The sequence below is a fragment of the Osmerus eperlanus genome, chromosome 10, assembly GCF_963692335.1.
Source record: "Osmerus eperlanus chromosome 10, fOsmEpe2.1, whole genome shotgun sequence".
NCBI classification, from domain to species: domain Eukaryota; kingdom Metazoa; phylum Chordata; class Actinopteri; order Osmeriformes; family Osmeridae; genus Osmerus; species Osmerus eperlanus.
In genome coordinates this window covers 8298391-8316808 of record NC_085027.1, presented here as the reverse complement: position 1 = coordinate 8316808, position 18418 = coordinate 8298391, and the positions used below count along the sequence as shown (strand labels likewise).

General features: G+C 42.6%; 2 protein-coding genes across 2 annotated transcripts in view; both read right to left on the bottom strand.

Moving 5' to 3' along the window:
* Positions 1-10730, bottom strand: part of LOC134028308 (uncharacterized) — a 13565-nt gene extending 2835 nt beyond the window's left edge. The window contains exons 1-9 of the mRNA XM_062471788.1: positions 10632-10730; positions 7584-7666; positions 7214-7396; positions 7047-7091; positions 6746-6914; positions 6464-6614; positions 573-692; positions 321-437; positions 119-171 (exon numbers count right to left, since the gene is read on the bottom strand). Of these exons, the coding sequence (XP_062327772.1) occupies positions 119-171; positions 321-437; positions 573-692; positions 6464-6614; positions 6746-6914; positions 7047-7091; positions 7214-7396; positions 7584-7647 (902 nt within the window). The 5' untranslated portion in view covers positions 7648-7666; positions 10632-10730. The remainder of the gene's footprint in view (positions 1-118; positions 172-320; positions 438-572; positions 693-6463; positions 6615-6745; positions 6915-7046; positions 7092-7213; positions 7397-7583; positions 7667-10631) is intronic.
* Positions 10731-11286: 556 nt separating this feature from the next.
* Positions 11287-15616, bottom strand: LOC134028061 (adhesion G protein-coupled receptor G3-like). The gene is made up of 10 exons (XM_062471385.1): positions 15245-15616; positions 15034-15156; positions 14733-14852; positions 14543-14594; positions 14305-14399; positions 13810-13934; positions 13420-13691; positions 13215-13317; positions 12079-12368; positions 11287-11708 (listed from the first exon to the last, which is right to left on the bottom strand). The coding sequence occupies exons 1-10, from the start codon at positions 15290-15292 to the stop codon at positions 11608-11610; spliced, it is 1329 nt and encodes a 442-aa protein (XP_062327369.1). The 5' UTR covers positions 15293-15616; the 3' UTR covers positions 11287-11607.
* Between the last annotated feature and the right edge of the window lie 2802 nt (positions 15617-18418).

The following is an 18418-nucleotide window of genomic DNA, read 5'->3' as shown; positions in this document are numbered from 1 at the left end:
CCACTCTTCACCTAACAGGGAATCATCATCATCGTCAACATCTTCATTACAGTACCACACGCACAGAGGATGCTATCTACTGTTGAACAAGACAATAATTCTAGACAATAATGTAAACAAGTCATCTTCACCTGTTTCTTGAAAGAAGTGACAGACAGGATACTGGAGCTCCTGTGTGAACACGTGACAACATGGAACCGAAGACATCATCCGTTGACACAAAGCTCTTGCTTTCAAAACTGAATGTAAAATCTCCCCCACTAGAAGAAGACACTACAGTATGCATTTGTGCTCACCACTGAAAGAGGCAGAGTACTTACATTTACTTGGCCAGTATAGGGGAACTGCATCATGATTGGCTGGGAAAGGTTTGCCAGCTTATTGCCTATAGAGAGCTCGATCCTGATGGCCAGGCTCTTGATGTTCTCAATGGAAATCTGACCAGGATGGAAGGATGCAATAATGGATGGATGGAAGGATGGAATAATGAATAGATGTATAGAATTATCTAGAGATATACAGTATATTTAGATGGCATGGACAAATGCATGGAAGTCAAGTGGGTAGGGTACCTGGAATTGCTGCGAGGAGGGGTAGGTGACCAAGCCCAGACTAATGTTCTCTGCTGGGAAATTCTTTATGACCTCAGCTGGAAACCAGGTCTCTGGGATAAAACTCGAATCAGGAATGAGCTCCAGAAAGAAGATACATAGCCATCATCATCATCATCATCATCATCATCATCATCATCATCACCACCATCATCATCATCAATACCATTATTATTATCACTGTTGTATTCCTCATTGAGTGTTATTGCCTATGGCAAGGATCCACCTATATTCTCTCTCATATATATTATTTATTTATTATTTTACCACCCTTAAGAAATTGAATTATTGCAATACGTAGAAAATGTTGGTTTTAAAATGTTCTTCTTGAACATTCCGTTTGACGGTTTAGGCATAATTTACGTTTTTGTGGAGAAAAGTTAAGCTAACATTTCAAGCTTTTAGATATTTTTGGGGGCATATTTTCAGTTTGCAGGTGGTACTACAATTGCGATTCCAGCAAAGATATTGCCAGTGACAACGTTATTAGAATAAGTAGGTCTATGCATACTTATAAAAAATATACAGCAAATGTTTACTCCTCGACAGGTCTGCAAACGCCTTTGTAAACCGATATTTGTTAAAACGTTTGTTAACCTCGACCGTTTGTTAACAAACTGTTGTGTCCTGTACCTTTTAATGCAGCACAGGAAGTACTGATACAGGTTGTATAGGGATGAAGAAGTGACTTCCGGAGAGATGCCATGCTAGTTCTGCCCTGAGTAAAGTATCATGTTGATTAAGCTCTGCCTACTTCGTCATTTTTCATATATAAGAACATAACAAAATTGGCGACGAGTTTTATTTACTTCACGGAAAATGACGGCTGCAAATGTGCCTTTCCCAAGTTGTTTTCTCCCGTGCCCCGGTGAGCCTGCCGTGCCGTTTAAAACTTGGATTCAAATCTTTCAGAACTACCTGGTCGTTATCGACGCGACCGGAGATGCTTGGCCAGTTGCCAGGATAAGAGCTGTTCTCCTACACTGCCTCGGTACGGAGGGACAAAGAATCTTCTACAATCTTCCTAACACGGGTACCACTTATGATACAGCCGTTACTGCATTGAAAGCACACTTTAATCCGAAGACTAATACAGTGGCGGAGCGTCATGCTTTTCGTAAACGTTCTCAAGCTCCCCACGAGTCAATTTTACAGTATGTTGCTGCCCTACGTGATCTTGTGTCAACTTGTGATTTTGGTGATCGTGAAAATGAAATGATAAGGGATCAATTGATAGAAAATGTGTGCAATTCAAGAATACGTGAAAGACTGTTGTTAGAGCCTGAACTGTCTTTAGAAAGAGCATTAACTTTGGCTACTCAAATCGAGTCTGCTGCACATCAAGCCAAGGAAATGGCTGATAAGCACGTGGCTCCAGTACAAGCGGTGCAACACACTTCAAACAGAAGGGGGAGAGGGGAAAGGACGAATTTTACTGGTGCCAATGCTCCTGTCAATCAAAGTAGAAATATGACATGCTATCGATGTGGATCAGATGCTCACTTAGCCAATGCAGCTAACTGTCCAGCTGTAGCAGCAACATGCAGGCAATGCAAAAAGACTGGACATTTCTCGAAAGTCTGTCGTTCTACACAGCCCCATACTGATGTGCGTGAAGTCGAACTTCCTGAAGTTTTAGCGTTATGCACGGACCATGCTGCCAGTGGTGCTGCAAAAATTACATGCACAGTGGAAATTACTGCCCAGCACTCACAACCATGTACAGTGGACTTAGTCGTCGACACTGGGTCTTCTGTATCCATCCTGTCACAAAGCCTCTACGAGCTCCATTTCAACCACGTCCAGCTGACTCAGTCCAAGGTCAGGCTTGTGTCTTATTCTAAAACGCACATCCCTGTTCTTGGCTGTTTGTCCGCGAATGTGTCACTACATGGCCGCACAGCTCCATGCACATTCTACATTGTGAACACTGGGACTCCACTGCTGGGGAGAGACCTCATGACAGCACTTCAGCTTTGCATAGCGCACAACAGGGTCCTGCCTCCTGACGCCTCTACGTCTCTTGCTCCGGTGCTGGAATGCGCCGCTACACCTACACCTGCTTTTGGCTGTGCAAAGAACTTTGTTCACTTGGTGAAAATTGATGACACTGTTACACCAGTACGCCAAAAGCTACGTCGCTTGCCATTGGCTGTTCGAAGTGCTGTGACAGAAGACCTGAATCACCTGCAAGCGGCAGGCATAATTGAGCGCATTGATGCTTCAGCATGGGTGTCACCAATTGTTGTAATTCAGAAAAAGTCAGGAAAAATTCGCATGTGTGTTGACCTGCGCGAACCCAATAAAGCAGTCATTGTGGATGCCTTTCCATTGCCCCATATGGATGAACTGCTGTCCAACCTACGAGGTGCCACCGTCTTCTCTACAATTGACCTGACTAGTGCTTACTACCAAATGCCTTTGCATGAAGACAGCCGTGACCTCACAGCATTCATTACACATGATGGCTTGTTTCGCTTTTGTCGTGTGCCATATGGACTTGCTTCCGCGCCTTCCGCGTTCCAGAAAATGATGAGCATCGTCCTCTCTGGCCTGCCAGGGGTGGACAACTACCTGGACGACATAATTGTACATGCCCATGACATGCCTGCCCACGACAAAGCTCTGGACATCGTTCTACATCGTCTGAAGTCTGCTGGCCTACAACTCAACGATGAGAAGTGTCGTTTCCGTCAGCCCAGTTTGCCTTTCCTGGGACAGGTCGTTTCAGCTGATGGACTGCAGCCTGATCCTGAACGTATACAGGCCATTGCTAATGCACCTGCACCTACTGATGCCTCAACTCTGCGCTCCTTCCTTGGGCTGCTCTCATGGTACTCCAAGTTCCTGTCCAACCACGCTACGGTGGTGGAACCAATGAGAGCATGCCTGAGATCAACTCACAGTGCTTTTCAGTGGACTGATGAGGCACAGACTAGTTTTGAGAATGTTAAAAGCATGCTGCTGGATAGTCAGGCCTTGGCTTTGTTTGATCCCACATTGCGCACCATAGTGTCTACAGATGCATCGGACTACGGCCTAGGTGGCGTACTGTCACAAGTGGGCTCAGACAGCATTGAAAGGACTGTGGCGTTTGCGTCTCGAACTCTCTCTGCTGCTGAACGTAAATATGCCACAGTGGAAAAGGAAGCTTTAGCATGCGTTTGGGCTGTCGAGCGGTGGCGTACATACCTCTGGGGACGCCGCTTTACCCTACGGACAGATCACCAGGCGCTGACGACGCTGCTGACCACCAAGGGCGTCGGGCGTGCTGGTCTACGTGTGTCAAGATGGTCTGCTCGTCTCATGTCCTTCAACTACGACATAATCTACCACCCAGGCGTTGAAAATGCTCCAGCCGACTGCATGTCTCGCTTACCTTTACCTGCTCCTTCACCTGATGGCTCGGTTGCTCCTGCTAACAGTGACGACTGTGATCCTGAATACGTTGCTCTCCTGACTACTGCCAGTCACACTCTGTCTGCCACTGACCTCGACTCTGCTTGTGCTACATGCCCTGAGCTTACAAAACTCTGCGCACAGATCACGCGTGGATGGCCTCCTTCACCCAAAGGCCTTGACCCTGACCTGTTGCTATATTACAAGCTGCGCTTAGAACTCTCTGTCAAAGAACCTTTCATTTTTCGTGGCTCTCGACTGATTGTGCCCATAGCCTTGCGCCCTGACCTGATTGCCATCGCACACGAATCTCATCAAGGAGTGGTACGGACAAAGCAACGACTACGTGAACTCTACTGGTGGCCAAAGATGGATGCTGAGGTGCTCAGTGCCATTCGCTCCTGCCAGCTGTGCCAGTTGAATGACAAAACAGCTAAGCCGCGCCCAGTTCCACTGCAACCAGTTCCTCTGCCAGAGGGTCCATGGCAGAAGGTCGCTGTGGACATAGTGGGCCCTTTCGACATTGCTCCTCCAGAATGCAGGTACGCAATTACACTGACCGACTACTATAGCAAATGGCCAGAGGTTGCCTTCACTCGCACTATTACCACTGAAGCTGTGATCGCCTTCCTGTCAACCGTGTTCAGCCGCCATGGCAATCCTCTGAGCATGGTTACAGATAATGGTGTTCAGTTCACCTCTGCTGCTTTTGCTGCTTTCCTACAAGAAAGACAAATACGCCATCACCGTTCATCTCTCTACTATCCTGCTGCCAACGGCCAAATTGAGAGATTTAACAGAGTGCTCAAACAGACTGTACAGTTGGCCATTCAACAACAGCAGCCGTGGAAACCAGCTGTGACTGACTTTCTGCACGTCTACCGTGCCACACCGCACGCCACAACTGGGACTTCACCTTTCCAGCTTCTCCATGGACGGCCTATGCGCACAAAGTTGACACTACTGCCTCCTGCTTCGACACCTCCTGCTCCTTCATTGACTGACATGGACATACGTCACAGGGTCGGCCAACGTCAGCTCAAAATGAAGACATACACGGATGCCAGACGTGGCGCTCGTTCTCCTACCTTTCGAAAAGGGGACAGAGTGCGGGTGAGGAACCCACTACATGTTCCTAAAGGACACAGGAAGTTCAGTGATCCTCTGACAATAAGCAAGAAGATTGGTGAGGGTACATACAGACTGAGTAATGGAAATACCTGGAATGCCTCCCACCTTACTGGCTTTCCCATCACTACACACACACCTTCACACGAGGACACTAAACCACCTGACGAATCACCTGAGCCTAGGCCCATGCGAAATACTCGTCAGCCTAACTGGCTGCAAGACTTTGTTACTTAAGAATGTAATGTTATACTGTGATTCTGGTGATGCATACGATTGTTTCACTTGCACTTTGAATCAGTGACCATGGACTGTTGAAATTACTATATGCACTATTTCTGATACACTGTTACTGTAGTAATTGCACTGGAATTATTTAATTGCACAGTAATGTTAGTCAAAAGGGTAAGTTGTTCTGCATACCTGTGTTCTCTATTATACTTGTACGTATTTCAGTAGGGTAGTTACTCCTTTTCTACAAAGGGGAAAATGTTGTGTCCTGTACCTTTTAATGCAGCACAGGAAGTACTGATACAGGTTGTATAGGGATGAAGAAGTGACTTCCGGAGAGATGCCATGCTAGTTCTGCCCTGAGTAAAGTATCATGTTGATTAAGCTCTGCCTACTTCGTCATTTTTCATATATAAGAACATAACACAAACAATTACAAACAAATCGTTTTAACAAATCGAGGAGACAAAGCGTTTGCTGACCTGTCGAGGTAAACATTTGGTTTCTTATAATACGTGGGAAGATCACAAATCAAACACGTCGAATCTGGAGCAAACGCCATGTTGTCAGAGCAATCAGCTGCACTTGCACTGGTGACGTCACTACACCTCCAAGGCAACATATCAACAACATCAATTGGTCTTCTGTCTGCTTCAGATACTTCTTTAAAACGGGAAGCGATTGCGGGGCGTTTGCGGACCTGTGCAGAAACCATATTTGGTTGTTTTAGTTTTTGGGGGGGCAACTTAGGCTACTTTGTTGCCGAGCAGATGCCACGTTGTTAAGGTCAATGGCTACATCTCCAAGGCAACCGCTTGTTGCTAGGTCCGTAAAAACGTTTATTTACCTCTGCGAACTTTCAGGAGGTATATAAACGGTATTATTAACTTTGAGACTTTGAGAACGTCTTCTGGACCAATAGGAACAGCGTATTGGTCCAATTATTACACTAGTATATAAGAAACAGAAATATTAGTTGTAAAATGTAAGTAATAAAACGGACTCATCTGCAACGGACGCAAGCACACCTCACAATTTCCCCAGAAATTGTACCTTCTCTAGTTCTCATTAGAATCTGTCCTCGGTGATCCTACCTGGGGAGCAGGTATGTTTATCATGCCCTCAGAGTTGGAGGTGAGGTTGGAGATGGGGACCACATACACAGAAAGGTATCTGTTGTTGTAGATGATCGGCCATCCAGAGAAAGGCTCATCCAATAGGGTTTGTATTAACACCCTCTCTATACTGGAGTCATGGAGGAGAAGAGAAGAGGAAAAGAGAGATGGGATGGGAGAATAAATGGAAGGGTGGCAGTGGAACGGGGAGGAGAGGAATGGAGCTAAGTTGCCGCTAAAATAAAATGTAAGTCAACTTACTCTAAAAAACTTCTTTTGATGGTGATGTTTCTTTTGAACAAGTCTGGACACATGCTCCTGATGGTGAAGATCCTCCAAAGGTTTTTCCAGCTGGAGGCCGTGGGCCTCTTATGCAACAGTGAGTTGATCGCAGGCCCTTTGCATGGAGTCACATGACACAGGGAGGAACCTGCAGTTACAGCAACAAAACAAACTAACAATGATTGTCACATGATAAACAAACCACAAATGCAAATATAAAAAGTTGAATCATTTTTAAATGATTAAAACCTTAAAGGTTTAAATAAAATAGCATGCTTACATATGTTGAATGAAGCTGTCCCATCAGTCATGCTAACATTTGTTTCTACAGAGACATCCTCATAATCATCATCACCATTGACAACATGCTACACCAACATCATCATCACCATCGACAACATGCTACACCAACATCATCATCACCATCGACATTATTATCATGCTTACTTAATAAGCAGTCCAATGCCATTTCGTTGCAGGTGTCGTTCATAAAGTTGCATTCACAGTAGCAGCTGTCATACCCCCAGATACAAATCTGATCCCGATTTGTAGTAGAATCGTTGATGTAGATGCCATGGTTGGTCAGAGTCACAGATGAGGTTCCTTGATTTGCTGTTATACTCAAGTCTCCTAATGACCAAACTAAATTAGTCCATTAACTGTGCTTTGTTTTAATGCTTTAAATCTGTATGTTTAAATCTGAGTGTTTGTGCATGCATGTGTGTGCATTTGCAGTGCATTGTGTGCTTGCACGTGTGTGTGCATTTGTATGTGTGTGTGTAGTGTGGTATGTCTGAGTGAGTGTGTGCAATGTTACCTATAATGTAGGCCTGAACCACAGCCCCAACCAGCAGCAGTAGTAAGTGCAGGGAAGGAACCATAGTCGTGTACGGTGTTATTCTGAAAAAAACAACAACATCAATATCAAAGCTCGAGGCCGAGAACAAGAACCTGCAAAGGCTCTGGAGTACCAGCTAAGGCACTGGTATAATGGTCTAACACTCGTGTCTAACACTTACAAATCTAAACATTTTTGGTATCTTGATTAACCCTCATCCGATTAGTCAGTGGAAGGAGCTCCACCATGTCGGTAGACTATATGAGTGAAATGGCTGGTTTCTACAACCAATACGATGCCCTACAAAAAGGGGAAGTGAGTATCTGTGCAGAAATATATAGCTAAGTAGCTACTCCGAGTCAACTACAATATGTATCTATAATATGAATTAGCAAGACCCAATCTCAGTCGTCATGGCAAGCTTGCTAGGGAACTGGCTAAACATAGTCCCACAATACAGTATATATACCGTATTTCTTTGAATAAACGTCGCCCTCGAATAAACGCCGCCCTCGAATAAACGCTGCACCAAAAATGAACGTTGTGTAATAAACGCCGCCCTCGACTAAACGCCACACCAAAAAAATCTGAAAACGGTTATTTAATTGGTTAAATTCAACCCCAGTATTTATTACACATGTACATAACTTTCTGTTTGAAAGCTAACGTGTATGAACATTTAGGCATGCTGCTTCAGATTTCTACACGATGTAGAACACCTGTATTTGAGACAGTTGTACTACCAACGCACACCTAATTGATAGCCAATGAGAAAGGGAGTTGCCGCACTCATAGACAAACAAAGAATAGACAAGGAGGTCAGCGGTAGTAAATGAAACCTGCGTTTTTAGCAGCATGATTCATTTGTCACAATGCCAGCAACGAAGTTGTCTATTATGGAAGCAAATCGTTACCAAAATTCAAATGCAAATGCATTTCCAGAAATGCATTTGCATTTTAAGAATGTGGCTGCATTATTTGACTCATAAATAAAATTAGTAATCAATCATATGATTGACACCCGAAGTGCGTTCCTTATATCCAGTTTAGGCCTATTCCATAATTTTGTTTGATTGCTGTCACAGCAGAAAATCCCGCTTGATGTTGGAAATGGAAGCAGGGTTTTCAGTGCTTTAGTGGCGATCTCAGGATAGCCTTCATCCAAAACACCGATATAGTTGTTGTCTCAAACAGGCTCCATTGAGTGGTAACTATCACTTGTCATGTGTCAAGAGGAAGAGACGCGCATGATACCGCTCAATAAAGCCCACAAACTTGCTAAAAAAAACTGTAAACACACGTCTTTGCAGAGCTTTTTTGCTCAGGGGAAAAGGCCCGCGGAGAAGGAGAGAATCAGGTCATTTCTCAGAATAAAACGTCTTTCAGACTCTGATAATCAATTAAAAGGAAATAATGTTATTAATTCTTTTTTGTGCGGCCCGGTACAAAATGACCCGCGGACCGGTACCGGTCCGGTTGGGGAACGCTGCTCTAAAGACCCGGCAATTCAATCAATTTCCCGGCACATTTGTAATGTAATGCAATGCAGATGTGCACACCGCCCCCTACCGAACAAGATGGGTAGCTCGGTCAGCAGGGAGCTGAAGAAGAGCGGCTACTGACGTCACTCTGCTGCGGCGCTCAGAATGCTTTTTCGTTCATTTTGCATTTCTGCAAATGCATTTGAATTTGAATTGTGGTCACGATTTTGCAGCCACGTTCTTGAAAATGAAAATGCATTTCTGGAAATGCATTTGAATTGTGGTGACGATTTTGCAGCCACGTTCTTAAAATGAAAATGCATTTCTGCAAATGCATTTGAATTTTCAAATTTTACATTTCAAATTTAATTTTGGTATCTATTTGCTGGGGCATATTTTGGAAATTAAATCTCAAATGTCCATTTCTTTTTCATTTTAATTAAGTGAAAGATTGAGCACTCTTGAAGAAGAAAATTAAAATGCAAATAGGATGATTGATTACTAATTTCATTTATGAGTCAAATAATGCAGCCACATTCTTAAAATGCAAATGCATTTCTGGAATTGCATTTGAATTTTGGTAACGATTTGCTTCCATAGTCTATGGCTGCACTGCAGCTACAATTCACGAGATCACCCTTACTAATTAAACGCCGCCCTCGAATAAACGCCGCCCTCGAATAAACGCTGCACCAAAAATGAACGTTATTTAATAAACGCTGCAGCGTTTATTTGAAGAAATACGGTATATATATACGGTTTATATATACATATTTATGTCATTTTAATTTATCTTTAGTCTGATTACGTTGGTAGCCAGTTTATATATATTTTCATTACTTAATACATTTTCAAATATTTCTAATAGCTTTTTTCTCTTTGCATTATGGTATATTTTGAGTAGATTGATGAGAAAACGAATTTCTTCCAATTAATAATAAAATTGTAACTAATTGGTTGTAATAATAATAAAACAAAATGTGCCAAAGTCTTTTATGTTATTCAACTTGTGACATAAAGCAAAATATTAAAGAATTTGTGTCATGAAATGTGCAGAACTTTTCACTTTACATTTACATTACTGAATGCAGACAATGACCACTATGTTGTAGTGACGTCTGTATGCAGTAGACATTTCAATTTCAATTTTTACTTAAATCAGTCAAAGATTACTTTATATTGGCTTATGAGTAAGCAATAACACACCACAAAAAAAGATGATCATGCGCTAACAGTGATTTGGCGCTCATTGACCACATCTTTTAAATTAATCACAGGGTTGATCATTATAATGCTGTATGATCTGTATAATGCTGTATGATACATTACGTTTCTGTACATTATAGGTCATTATAATTATAAATGTAATGCAATCATGAGTGTATTGGTGTGTATTGGTGTACAACATCACAAGTCTTCATGAGTCTTTAGAACAGGAGTGTTTAAGACTTATACTGTATTATTACTGTATTGAAATTGATCACAAGTACATGTACATTTGGAACAGGCTATTAAGGAATCATACAATCTTCATACAAATACTTACAGATCTTATGAGGCAGTCTTTTCTATCCAAGTCCTTCTGGGAAGCCAGAGCAGTGTGAACTCCACTCCTGATGCTCTTCCTGCCGACCACCTGCTGACCAACACTCACTGAATGTTGAGGCTGTGTTTTCCAGTAGTCAAATCGACACGCTCTCAGCTTCTATTTTCAGTTCACATGGTAGAGTCAAACAATATGTGCTTTATGTCTGATGGAAGGTCAGTGTGTCATTCAATTTGTTTAATGCAAAACTTCTCAATGTGTGCGGACATCACCAGGGTGAGATATTCCAAGAGTTAGTGGACACTTACTTGATCTCACAGTTCAGAAATACAGTATAGTTAATGCACGTATTTATGAATGTAAAACTGTATAACCGAATCTTTGACACATTTTTGATATATATCCCACAATTATTTCAGTTTTCTAAGATGGGGTCAATTAGCACCAAGTGACTATTAGTACATCATAATCTTGTTTCATGGTGTGTTATAGCATACTCATAAGCCACTTTGAATTCATATTTGATTGCTTTCGGAAAGTGATGAAATCTAATGCATTCATAAGGCTTCACTACAACATTATAAAGTTATCACTGTCTGCATTTAGAAAAGTGAAACGTTCTGCACATTTCATGACACAAATCCTTTCATACTCAGCTTTATTCCACAAGTTGAATAACATAAAATGCATTTTGTAATTTTTCTTACAACAACCAGTTAGTTACAACTTTATTACTCAATAAATGAAATTAGTTTTCTCATCAATCTACACACAATATACCATAATGCAAAGAGAAAAAGATTATTTGCTATATTTGCACATTTATGGTGACTGAAATCACAAACCCAAACGCTTACAGTGCCACAGAGTTCAGCCCTTGATCTTCCTGACATTGAAGATTAGTGTGGAGGGGTGTGTGTGTGCTGATGTGTGTTTGTGCTCTCTTGTGTCTGTGTATATTTATGTGTCTGTGTGTTCAGGTTTTGGTACTGTGAGTAACACTGTGAGTGACACTTTCTGTGCAGCGATTGCTGCTCTTCCTCATGGATACCAAGATCCACACGCAGATGAAGAACCCTGTATAAAGAGAAATAGAGTTTATTCTAAAACCAACATTCCTTTGTTTATTGTAAATGTTTACTGTATTATTTCAATATATTTGTGAGTTTATGTGTGAATAAATGTATGTGTACAGTATTTGCATGTGTATATTTGTGTGTGTGTGTGTGTGGGGGGGGGGGGGGTGAGTATGTTCATTTTATCATGACCTCCACAAATATATTTTTGTTTTAGTCCTGCTGTAGCGGGTGAAGGGAACATGGTCAACCAAGTGTTCTTTGTGGCGGGGAAGTCTATTCTCTCTCTGGCATTTGCAGGTGTAGGGTGTAGTAAACAGGGTGTAGGGAGAAGGGTGCAGAGTGTAGTGTACAGAGTGTAGGGGTTGGACCTTGTAGGGAGTTCAGGACACAGAACAGGTAGAGGCCTGGTGTTGCCAGTTGAACGAAGGAGAAGAACACCAGACCCCAGGTCACACCCAGCAGACAACTGATGCCCAAAAGGGTGTAGAGATCCCTTTTGACTCTGCCCCTGGCCACATCAACAGTCCCTCCCTGTGCCACACTCATAGAGAGGACACGCCTCGCTGCCATCCCCAGGATACCCAGGTTGAAGAGTAGGACCAGGCTGACAAAGCCCACCGTGGTCACAACCTTCGCCACCTCATCAGACAGGTAACATCTGGGGGAGAGGGGGCGAGAGTAGTTAGAGAGAAAGACAAACGAGGGGGAAAAAATTGACAGAGAGAGAAAGAGAGACAGGGAGAGAGAAAGAGAGAGAAAGAGAGAGAGAGGGAGAGAGAGCACCGTAACAGTACTGCCCAGGGGTGTAAAGGGCAGTGATGCCACTCTAATCTGACCACTTTTTTCAGTAAGGAGTTATCTAACGCGTTACTATTTCCAAACCAGTAATTAGATTAAAGTTACTTGTTCAAGTCACTGTGCGTTACTATTTTGTCATTAATAGTAAAATATGTATTTGATTTTTTCTTGCTTCTCTGGGAGTTAAGCCTATGCGACAATTAAGTCACGTTTTCAGCACGAGGGTCACGTCACGTGTATATACATAGACCTACCACTCAGCGACACAAACAACAATGTAGCTAGCAGGAGAGAGAGAGATGCGCATTTTCGAGTTGGAAATACAATCACTATTTTGAGTATTTTTCAGCTAAAGATGGAAGGTTCGCAGCACGGCACAGTCAAACTTATAGAGCTGGTTGTCAATAGGTGTGTTCGACTTCATGCAGCACCGGCGGTGCTTGAAGTTGAGAATGCCATTGGCTGCTTCAAGTCAGACGGGCTGCAGGCGGCTGCAGGCGGCTGCAGGCAACGCCGGCGCTGCATGAAGTCGAAAGCACCTTTTTTTATGTTGAGGCGGCGGGGGTGTTGTCGGTAGCTGCTAAATGTAACTAATAAAGTAACTTGTAAAGTAACTAAGTTTCTTTTAAAATCAAGTAATCTGTAACGTAACTAAGTTACTTTTTGAAAGTAACTGTGGCAACACTGGGGTGTAGTCCAGTCTTACATTTTGGTCGTGGTGGTGTTGACCTCAGATGATGGCAAAGTCACAGGGCCATACGCTTCTCTGTTTATGATGACTACAATGATGACAATGACAGCAGGAAAGCCTGAAACACACACACACATATACACATATTTCATAATCTGATAGAAACATTGTTGTTGTCTGCAAGACACCCCATCCCTCTTGTTATCAGGGGGCAACTCACCCCAACCCACGAGGCAAAGTTTAAGCAGATATCTGCTGATGTAAATGTTAAAGATTCGGACCAGGAGCAGGTAGAGGTGGAAGCCCTCAATGGCCATCCAGGAGAAGGTGGCCAACAGGGAGTAGTGGAGGAGGAGCCCCACATAGATGCAGGCCCCCGACGAGACCATTGATGACACCTGTTTCATGAGCAGGAAGTGCAAGTTGAGCAGGATCAGTGCCACGGCCAGGTTGATGTGCAGCTTCAGAGACACGTCTGCAAGACCAGTGACTCTGGAGAGAAAAAAAAGAGAGTACAAAAAAGAGAGAAAAAGAGTAAGAAATGAACAGAAAGAATAATGAGAAGCCACGCCCTGTCCGGAACCTGACCTCTACCAGACACCAAACCTACCTTCTAAGCCTCTGTCGGATGTAGAGCCCAACAGTGAAAATCAGGAAGAGTAGGGACACACTGCAACCAATCAGAGAGATGTAGCTCAAGGCCACCTCATCATTCATTGCTAATGGAGGGGAGATCTGAGGAGACAATAAAAACACACAAACAAACACACACTGTCAATATTGTTTCATTAAAAAATAAATTGTTTGTTTGTTGTGAAATGATTATGCTTGTATAATCTAAATTCTTCAGTACCTTTTGACTAAGTTCATTTTATCATGTAATATTTTTATGGGTGAAGTGAGTGGGCGTTTTTTAGTTTGTGTGTATTGCATGTTTGTTTGTGAGTAGATGTACATTTTTGAATGTGAGTTCATTCATGAGTGTGTGAGTACTGTATGTGTGTGTTTCTGTGTATGTGTGTGTTTCTGTGTATGTGTGTGTGTGTGTTTCTGTGTGTGAGTACAAGATGTGAGCATGTGTATGTCTGTATGTGTGTGTGTGTACCATGAGCACAGCAAAGTAGGTGAGATGGTTACAGGAGCAGAGCACTCGATCCTGGCCCTGTTCATAGTGGGTGGAACAACCTTCGCTGTGGTAATCTGTCAGGACCAGCCACAAAGAAGCCCCATGTAAGACCTCACTAGTTCATCTCACTCAGGAGCACGCTCACTGACCGCCTCATCTGTAATAATGCTAATAATACTAGTACTAATCTCAAACATTTGATGCTGTGTTTACTTACTGTTGTCAGAAAAATTAAAAAATTGACAGGAAAAGGAAACATTTGTTCCCATCTAAAACACAAACACAGATCAATAGAATACAGTCAGGAACAAAAGGCAAATGTGTTGAAAACTGTATGTTAGTTTCGGCCTGTGACTGATAATGTGTGCTATCCCAAATGTGAAATTGTGAGGAGGAGTTGTAGTTACACTTTGGTTCACAGGGCAGGGCTGTAGAGGAAATGTTATGTTGACAGGCTCCTGAAGACCTGAGATTGTCTTGTTGCTCACCGTAACACCCACAACCCTACCATACAGGACCGTCAGGGGCTGCAAGGAAACCAAGACAGTGAATACACACACACACAAAACACACTCACATATTCTAACACATGTGATACCCACACAAAGACACACAGACCAACCACACACAGATATACATGCACATTCACACACACTTCAAGTACAGTACACACACACACACACACACACACAAAATGAGGTTCATAACCTTGAACACATTGGATGTGATCATGCAGAACACTATGTTGTTGTTCTCCCCATAGACCAGCACCTCTCCTGGTAGCTTCACTTCCAGATTCATGCTGGTCTCGTTAAGACAGTCCGAGGTCACCTGCCACATCACACAACTCAAAAGAGTCTGTATAGTCTATATAGTAAGTAAGTTATAGAAAGTAATGAAATAAAGTAAAGGTACTGACCTCCTCAGAGATGTTAAGTCCTGTGAAGTTCTCATCAGTTTGAAACATTTGAGCCTTCAGATGGCCTACACTGATGTGTGTAATAGACTGGTTCAGACATGTGTTCTCCAGAATCTTCTCTAGGCTTTCGACTGATCTGGAGAACACAAACACACAAATGCACACACACACAAATACACACAAACACACACACACACACACACACACACAGGTGAGCTACACAAGTACTGTGTCATATACCAGTTATAGACAAGTTATATTGTAGAGAAAGTCTTTTGTTGTTTAGTAGGATATTAAATACTCAATGATGGCATTAATGTTTGCAACGTCTAACAACTTGTCAACTTTCTTCATATGTTCTGTAGTATTCTCCACAGTATTCTTCAAATGACAGTTTTGAGGACCTGGAGGAACAGAATAGTACATTTTAATATTGTATATCATCAATCAGCAGGAAAGAGTGGAAAAGAGAGACAGACAGACAGACAGACCGACAGACAGACAGACAAAACAGCAGTCAGACAGACAATATTTCAGACAATATTGCAGAATATATTCATGTTTTTAACTTCTGGTGTATGTGTATATTTCTCTTTATTCTGATCATCTCCCTGTTTGTTATAGTCAGGGTCAGTTGTCGGTAGATAATTACTCATTCCTTCCAAAAGGCAAAGGATGAGAAGCAGGGTGATGAGCCTGGGGTCCATCCTGTCTGGAATGAATATATGCAAATATATACACCTCTCTGCTCACCTCACACACTCATACACCTTCATGCTGTTCCCATAGAGATATTTTCATTACAGTCACAAACAGACACTTCCAAACTAGTCCCGTATTAAAGTAAACATCTCCTTATCACACTTTTACAAATAAAGTAAAATGTATATTAAGTAGAAAAAGGCTCAAATAAAGTGTAAAGTATTACAAGTAGAAACAAAAATAGAATTCAAAGTTAAAATAAAAGAAGTGGAATGTGACTAACAAAGTATAATAAGTAAAAGAGACTAATAAAAGTGTCAAGAATAAGACGTAGAAAGTGATGTCACGGCCACAGCCGTGCCCCCCCCAGTTTCAGTTTTTTGTCCTGCCCTAGTGTTTCCCTGTCATTGTCTTCACCTGTCTCGTTAGCGTCATTGTGTCCACCTGTGTGTCGTTTGGGTATTTAGGTTCCTGTTTTGTATCCAGTCTTTGTCTTGTCCTTACCATACCTGTCCGTGTGAGTACCCTATCTGTTCCCGTTTTTGAGAAATAAAACCCTTGTTTCTGCCATGCCTGCCGACTCCCCTGCGTTTGGGTCTAACCCCACCTCACGTCGTGACAAGTGACTCATATAAATCATAAAGTATGAGAAGTATAAAGAGACATGCACACCATGGCATCAAATGGCAACTATAAAGTGTAATGTATTCAAAACATTTAAGGAATAAAATGTACACATTTAAGGAATACAATGTAAGAAGTAGAAAGTGACTTAAATAAATGTAAAGTTTTAGAAGTATAGAGACTAATATAAAGTACTTATATAGTTAAATACACACCTTCTGGAGAGGACAGAACAAAGAGGAGCAGTGAAGCCTTCTGTGGAGCTGAAATTATGCTTTTAAACTGGTAATGCTGCTTTGCATTATTCTCAAATGTGGTAAATGTCTGGTGTGTGATGGTACAGTTCAGGTCATCTGAAGTAAAAAAAAAACTGTTAATATGAGTTCTCTTGAGTCAGATTAAAGTAGAAGTCTGAGTTTGATCACAGGATTGACAGCGATGAAGAAGCTGCCATAATATAATAGGTTGATGGTTGTCGTTGTCACCTCTTCCTTTTTATTATCTTCATCATCGTCTTCAGTCTGAGGTTCTGCAAACTGGGTCCAACCCAGTGGTGTGGAACTGCGTTAAAGGGGCGTCACCAACTAAAACTAACAGTATTCCACTGGGGCCTTTAAAGTATTGATCAGTAGTGTTCATATGAGCCATATGGACCCCCCCCCCCCCCCCCCCACACACACACACACACACAGTCTGGTCTGTCCAGGTCAGCCTGCAATCATGGCCACAGCAGAGCTCTTCTGAGAGGTCGCCTCTAGAGGGTGCCAGCAGGCAGGCTAACATACATGTATTTCAGCAGCGATGCCTGTCCTGCCTGCTTCACGACAAGGGCTTGTACCTTAGAAGAAAACGACATCAGTGCCTCCAGTCTTCCTCTTTGGAGGCTCAACCACTGACCAATCATAGGGCGTCAGTAATCCACAGAGGTCCACAATGATATTTGGGTCATAGTTTTCACCCGTGTTAGGCAGGACTACTCTGTCACCACTGACCACCTGGCCATACGATACAAGGGTCGTTTACATCTTCTCACCTGATGCCTGCCCATACACATTCAATTATACCCCCCCCCCCCCACCCCACTGCAGCCAGGTCATTATGGGGTCCAGCTGTGTCCTCTAAACACATTCCAGCATGTCTGTCTGCTAGTAACTGAGTCTCTCACCTCTCTGGCCTGCCTGCACATGTTGGGCTTGGTCCATCAGCTATATGTTAATAGGCTGGATGCAGATGGCCTCAGGACACACGTACACAGGTGTGCCAGGCCACACAACAAGGAATCAGGGTTAAATCATATTCAAGATGCCAATGTGGAGTGTACACCACTAAGCACATGGTGAAGACCAGTATGTGGTCATCTATTAGTTAAGTGATTATAGAGGACCATTAACTGATTATTTTATTAACACTTATTTAAACTATATTCTCTGTACACAATTCCCAAAACAACAAGTAGCAAGTACCACATTTATTATAATCTAGCAAATAATAGTATGGTCCACAAACAAGAAAATCAAACGAGAAAATATATTTTTAAGGATGACTTTGACAAAGGTGATGAAGGGCAGATGAGGTGAGAAGGGATGGATGGATGGATTGAGGGAGTGAGGGAGGATGTTGAATTTCCTCTGGTCACACCTGGCTGCTCACCTGGCCAGAAGAACTTCCTCCTAGGGAAACACCGTGACTAACACAATGATCAGACTTGTGTAGGATGAGTGGGTGTGAGGGGAGTGTGTGTGTCTGTCTGTGTAAGGTTGTTTGTGTGTGTGTGTGATTTGTGAACTATGGGTCCTCTTCATGTGCAGGACCTGAGGCATTTAGAGTGCAGTCAGACACACAAGACCA

Excerpts from the sequence above, each read along its gene's own strand:
- LOC134028061 (XM_062471385.1), bottom strand. The coding sequence starts at position 15,292 with ATGTTTCAAACTGATGAGAACTTCACAGGACTTAACATCTCTGAGGAG. Across the intron at positions 13,318-13,419 it reads ACTTTGCCTCGTGGGTTGGG|GCTTTCCTGCTGTCATTGTC; the intron begins GTGAGTTGCCCC and ends TGTGTGTTTCAG. Across the intron at positions 12,369-13,214 it reads AACACCACCACGACCAAAAT|ATGTTACCTGTCTGATGAGG; the intron begins GTAAGACTGGAC and ends CCTCTCCCCCAG.